This window comes from Myotis davidii, unplaced genomic scaffold (genome assembly GCF_000327345.1).
Source record: "Myotis davidii unplaced genomic scaffold, ASM32734v1 scaffold59, whole genome shotgun sequence".
Classification (NCBI taxonomy): Eukaryota; Metazoa; Chordata; class Mammalia; order Chiroptera; family Vespertilionidae; genus Myotis; species Myotis davidii.
Window position 1 is genome coordinate 5038502 of NW_006293001.1, and position 7198 is coordinate 5045699.

At 33.8% G+C, this 7198-nt stretch overlaps 1 protein-coding gene across 1 annotated transcript in view; it reads right to left on the minus strand.

The window, feature by feature from the left end:
* Positions 1 to 990: 990 nt before the first annotated feature.
* COBLL1 (cordon-bleu WH2 repeat protein like 1) overlaps positions 991 to 7198 on the minus strand; it is a gene marked incomplete at its 5' end in the record, with an annotated part of 145816 nt that continues 139608 nt past the window's right edge. Inside the window, one exon of the mRNA XM_015565778.1 lies at positions 991 to 1982. Coding sequence (XP_015421264.1) covers positions 1896 to 1982 — 87 coding nt within the window. The remainder of the gene's footprint in view (positions 1983 to 7198) is intronic.

Genomic DNA, 7198 nt, shown 5'->3' on the forward strand with positions numbered 1-7198 from the left:
GGTTTAATCTCTAACATTTATAGGGAACTCATACAGCTTAATAAAAGAAAGATAAACAATCCAACAAAAAATGGGCAAAGGACCTAAATAGACACTTTTCAAAAGAAGACATTCACAAAGCCAAGAGACATATGAAAACATGCTCAAAGTCACTAATCATCTGAGAGATGCAAATCAAAACAACAATGAGATACCATCTCACACCTGTCAGAATGGCTATCATCAACAAATGACAAGTGCTGGTGAGGATGAGGAGAAAAGGGAACCCTCCTGCACTGCAGGTGGAAAGACAGACTGGTGCAGCCACTGTGGAGAACAGTGCATTTAAGTTATAATGCCTGGGCTTCCATGTAGACCAGGGACACCTAATAAATGGTAGGTATTACTTTTCTTGTTTGTTTACTGGCTAACAGAGATGTGTTCATCAGGTGAAGTACACAAATAGGCTGGTTGACACAAACTGCATTAAAAAAAAAAAGCATCCCAGATATATAACTTGCTTTTATTAAACAGGGGGGAAAAATCAACACATTTTTCAAAGAGACAGGTATTCAGTAGCTTTAGGAAAAACCAACATAACATCAGCTTGTTTGACAAAGCTTTTAAAATAAGTGAGCAATTAAATTCTTAAAGTAGGAACAGAATATTAACAAGGTCTAGACTCCAGAACACTTGTAAGCAAACACATTAGGCACTGTTTGGCTTAACAGTTTTAGCTTTAATGTAAATATATATTATTATTTACATGCAAAAAAAAAAAAAAAATGAAACCAGATTACCAACTTACACCATACACAAAAATAAACTCAAAATGGTTAAAGGACTTAAATGTAAGATGGGAAACCATAAAATCCTACAAGATTCCATAGGCAGTAAAATATTAGACATATGTCATAGCAATATCTTTACTTAACAGTTTTAGCTTTAATGTAAATATATATTATTATTTAGAATATTTGCATCTGAAATGGCTTTATTTTTTCATTTTACTTTAACTAAAACCAAGATTTCTGGAACCTCTAAGTAGTCTTTAAAGTTTTCCAATATGGACATAAACTAACTCCTATTCCTTTCTACATATTAAATGTGAAGTAACTGCTACAATATATCATTTTCACAGGAAGATTTTTAAGGCTTCTGGCACATAAAATGTGTAATATCTGTGTGACAATAACATAATTATATACAGAAAATATTTAAAATTTACCTTGTGCAATTTAAGTTCTAAAGATTAAGAAACCAAGTGTTTTATGGTAATAAAATATTAAAATATAATGTACTCCCCATAAATTTGACACTGATTTTGTAATTACACAAAGAACACAGAAGAGTTGCACACTAAATGATTTATCACTGAAATTAACCGTTGAACTGAATATACTTATTGAATATCATTCATTTTCTAGATCATACTTTCAGCACAAAATAGGCTTTAATATAACTTATAACATTTGCAATTAAACCGTGATACTGAGGCAGCCAACGTCAGCTCTAGGTTTGCCTAGTTATTCACGTATCATACAAATATGTCTATGACTCTTAATTTATTCTTTTGTCTAAGTCACATTGCAGATAATGTGTCAACAAGTAAGTGGAACAAAAAACAACAACAACATGACTATTTCTCATTTGAAAAAAAAATGAAAGTCATTAACACCTCGTCTTAAAGTTCTAAAGTAGCATATTCAGCTCTTAAGGCAAAAAAGGTAAAAAATATTATTATAAATTATAAATTCTGATAATTCTTCTTTTGGCATTAAAAGCCACAGCATAAACTCTTACACTTTCGTAGATAATATATTAGTGTACATCTGAATATATATTTGCTAACATTTCCCATTATGAAGTTGCTCTGTGACGTGGAGGAGGTGAAGGGCAGTAGGTCAGGGCAACCTTTAATGGCCATCCTGGGCATCAAGGGACATGGAATGACTGAGTCTTGACTTTCCATTCATAGATATTGTATTTGATGGAACAGTAACCTAAGAGAAAGAAACACACTTTACAGCCGTCAATTTAAAATGGGACAGCTATCTAATTTTCAACAATTACTACATTTAACGCCTGTTTAATTGTAAATGCTAACGTTTAGTATTTATTATGCAATAAATGACAAATAAGAATAAATGTTCACTCTACCATGAAATTAAAAATGAAAGGGCTGTTATTTCCACAACAAACAAGTTAAGTAATCCACTAACACATCTTATTCTTTATAAGATTGCCAAATCAATTCAAAAGGACAAGAGCGAGAACTGATTGCAGGCCAAGCTGTTAAAGAGCATTGTTAGCTAGATTAATTCTGGCTCTTCAAAAGTGCCTTGGAGAATGTACAAAAATAAAGGGAATTCCACAAAGCAAAGAATTTTACAATTTTTGTATAGATGGTATATATTAACTTGAAGTTCCCCTCACAAGTATCCCTTATTTATAAGGAAAAAAAAAAGAGCTTTGGTTTTTAAAATACTTTCTTAAAAAGGGCTAACTAAAAAAGTCAAATTTATGACTGTTATGCTAAAACAGTTGCCGGATAAAAAGATTTTGTTTTGTTTTATTCTTTTTTTAATAAATAAACTCATAAGTTCCAAAATTGTATGCCAAAGTTTTCTATTTATAAAGTGTAAGTGAATGAAAAACACTATAACAAGAATTTACTAAATAGTCTGAAATTCCAGTATTATTTAGAAAAATGTAAAAAAAATCATCTGGATTGTAAACAGTAATAGGTACAGTATTTTGAAATACATCAAATATTGTAGTATTCTAAGAAACATAGTCTATCTCTAGAGTATAAGTTGACTAGTTTAGGTTCATAACCAAACATTATCATCTTCTCACAAGAAGAGATTTGAAGTACAAAAGGCCACCGATTCTGCTAAGCAACAAAATAAATTAGTGAAAGGGAAAATAAAATTGGCAAATTTAGTTTGAATTTGGTTTCCTTGTACTTCCTTTGTTGCTTTTCACTAAGCAAAGAAGGATCATCTGAACTAGTCAATTGTCTTAACTCTCGTATGAATCCAGGGTGGAGTGGAATGGCTGACATTACCCACCTGAAATAAAAGAGCTAAGAAGAAAAGTTGCCACTAGGGAAGAAAAATTCGTCCGCACCCTGTTTAGTATTCACGTAGGATTTCTTTCCAAGTAGAGCCAACAAACAACACACAGGTAATGACTTGTCATTATGAAACCTTGGTCCAAAAAGTCTCTGTGTGTAAAAGTTGTTCCTGTAATTTTTGTTCACATAATTCTTTGTAAAGTACAAGAGAGGAATTTTTTTTTTTAAGACATATAACATGTCTCTCATTCTTTTTTTTTAAATATATTTTATTGATTTTTCACAGAGAGGAATGGAGAGAGATAGAGAGTCAGAAACATCGATGAGAGAGAAACATCGATCAGCCGCCTCCTGCACATCCCCCACTGGGGATGTGCCCGCAACCCAGGTACATGCCCTTGACCGGAATCGAACCTGGGACCTTTCAGTCCGCAGGCCGACGCTCTATCCACTGAGCCAAATCGGTTTCGGCCAAGAGAGGAATTTGTTTTAAGCATTAAAACAACATACTGATGGCTCCAAATATCTACAAGTAAAAGGTGTCATTGTTGCACTATTGTTAGTGAAAAACTAGGATCCAGGTTAATGTCCATCAATAAAGAGCAATTAAGCTTATATTCATCCACAAATACTATGTAGTCTTAAAAGAATAACATATATATAATTAAAATAAGGCGGAAAGCTTCAAAGAGATATATGTTTTTGAATGCTTTACAAAAGATTTTATTTTTATAAAAAATTTAAATATGTTTACATACTACAAATGTGGTATGACAGGTTACACTGTAATCTATCTATCTAGAGCATTTACTTTGGGGAAGGAAACTGTATTTTGTTTATTATTTAAAAATTTGTTTACTGAACTATCAAACATGAGAAGGCATCATTAAAATTCTGTTTTATAAATTCTGTGGGGTCAGAGACCTTTTTTATTTTAATGCTACTTTATACTCATGTTTGTTTTAGTGCCTGGCACAGAATAAAACAATGAATATTTCTTGACAGGAATATGGTAACTTTTTACTAGCATTTATAAAGTAAAAATATTGCTTAATTTTTGAGCAATGAACACATGACACTTATAATAAAGATATTTTTTAAAAGTAAAACTTTTAAGAATTTACTGATGAGTATGTACTAGTTGACTGTCTACCCTTGAAGTTTAAAAAAAAATTCAGGAATATTTACATAGCTTTCTTATTCTCATAAAGAGAGTTAATTATGAAACTATCATTTATATTTACTTGAAAAATATATGAAAAGAACTACCCACCTGAAACTCCTGATAGTTCAAATTCAAACTAAGGAAATATGAATCAAAGGCAAACCAATGAAATAAACAAAACAAGCCAGCATGATTCTGGATGAAGTTTCCAGTTCTTTTCTTCACTCCAGATTTCTATCTAATCAAAGATAAGTTTTACTTACATTCTGAGGAAATACTTAATATCAAGTAATAAGCCTCATTTATCAGTTTATTTTCAGATTTTATTTTTACAACCCTATTTTCTACCTGGAATAGTAATTCGAGCACTATCAGGATCTGAAAGCTGCCAAAGTTCTGGTGTCAGCTCAAGTCAACAATAATGAATTACCTAATCTGTTTTACTTTCTGAGAACAATCTGCTGATTAACATACAAATCTAAATATCAAACAGATTTTATAAAATACTGAGCTAGATTTATTAATGCTGCATCTAAAGAGAAATTTCTGTGGCTGCATGGGGGTCGACTGGGAGCAAGGCAAAAACCTTAAGAAACAGGAAAAAAATAAAAAACATGGCATGCTCATGACTACGTTCTCACTAGAGCGATCAACGAACAATTGTTCTAATGTGAACCAAACATTATAATGAAGGTTAATTGCTTGGTATGAACCAGAGCCATAAGGCAGGTTGGCACCTGGAATTAAGCAACATTTGGGTGCCAAAAGGAAGGCAAACCCTGAGCCAACTTTCTGATGAACAATCTAAGCCTACTGTCAAAATCACTAGGGACTGTATTTGGCACTAGAACTGCTGCTCTATTTAAAAATGTTAGAATTTAAAACAAACTGGGAGAAACTTCTCAGACAGGACAGAAATATGGGACTAAGCAAATATCACAAGAAATTAGAGCCTTCTTGTGCCCACTTATACCAACTTTGGCAGTTTTTTTGAAATAGAATACATTTACAGAAAAGCCCAATGGGAACAAGCACAAACATGTATCTAACCCACCACCCAGGTCAAGAGAGAGAGAGAATACCTCCATCTCCCTGCTAACCCTGTCTTTACTTAACATTCTGACATTTCATTCATCATGGATTTTGCATTAATTTGGGCATTTAAAAAATATTGCTTTAAGATAATATTCATCTTGACTACTTAGTTATTTGGTTCTCTCTTGAATTGTGTGCCTGTGTTCTAATGAGCCCCTAACATCCCCTTGGCTTTCCCTCTGAAGTAACCACTATCCGGATTTTTATAATTATTTCCTTGATTTTAAAAATAATTGCCACCTACCATGTATCACTAAAGAACATAATTTAGTGTTGCGTGCTGTCAAACTACAAATTTCATAGATATCTATACTGTCATATTTAGCTATATTTTGTCCAATTATCGCTATATGATAGCCCGCACTTTGAATATACTACTATTCATTCTACTACTTCTGGATAGTAAGGCTATATTTCTTGGAAACTTCTACAAACAATATTCCAAGAATATTCTTATATGAGAGTCCTGGTACACACATAGTTTTAGCATATATAACTAGAAGTGATCATGAAGTGGAAGCTGATTGTGAAGTGTGGATACTGTGAACTTTAGTAGACCTGCTGTCCATTCTTAGTAGAATAAAATGGATTATGTAAGACATTTTCATTAAACAAAATTTAGGAGCTGGCGCTACGTACGTAGACTCAGAGCTACCCATAATCTACTGAGACAGATAAAATTTAGGCTCAATAGAACTTAATGAGTTATATACAGGAGACAATTATAGATAGCATCATCATTTTGGGCCTGTTCTCTCTGTTGATTCACATCCAGCTCATTCTGGAAGCAATGAGAGTTTTATATGTGAAGAGACTGCCAAATCAGGGCTCATAACACACCAAGCAAACAGCTGCTTGCCTGTGCAATTCTGTTGAGCTAAAAGGCATCTCCACCTTAGTGCACTCTTTTCTATACTTAGTTCATTGACACTGATTAATATATCCACTGGCTTAGTGGAAACACACTGCAATTATCTCCTGTGTAGTTACTTGGATCTCCTGTGGGCCTGATGTATCACTGTTTCTCAGACCCAGGCAGTGAACACCCAGAAGGCATATAGGCTTCATTTGACTCATTTTTGTCTTCCAAGTATCCAGTACAATGTTTGACACCTATGTGCTTAAAACATGCTTGTCAAATTTATTGAATTGAGAAGGCTTTAGATTTGGAAAGGATACATCTGAAATACATCCTTAATTTACAAGATAAAAGTGAAAATATTTTCATAAATGACAATATGTGATTTAGTAGGGGCATATGTCCTCACAAAAATTCAAATGTCATCTGGTGAACTACCAATTTTAATATGTAAAGCTCTACCAAATTTTTGCTGTCTGGCACCTAAATTCAGCCTACAAACACTTTAACAAAAAATTCCACTTTAATTCCCTGATTTACTCCTTCACGGTTCCTCCCCTCCTGACAGCACACACATTTTGCCTTATCTCCGAGTGTGCCCAGATGGGAGCACCAAGCCCTCCAGCCGAGTGGCTGTCGCTCACAGCTCCTCTGAAACACACACTGAGGAAACGGCCGGAGGAGGCAAGGCCTGCCAAGGAGGTGTGCCCACGATTTCCTCCCTTTTCTTGCCATCTTTGCAGCACTCCTATTGCTTTGCAGATTTCATTTCTATCGAGCTCTGTGTTTAACTCAAGTCTCTTAATCTTCTCTAAATAGCTTCTAAAACGATTAGAGAAGGAATTTACAAAATAAAATGCCTACGGATTCAGTGGAATAATGATTTTTTTTTCTTGTTTTGGGTGTTGAGGAATTTGCAATCAAGACGATTAAAGAGAGAATAAGAAAGACATTTAGGGAGACTATAGCCTCTGGGAAGTCCAAGTGATGATGCCAGGCTTAGGCTCCTCCATGTCCTTTT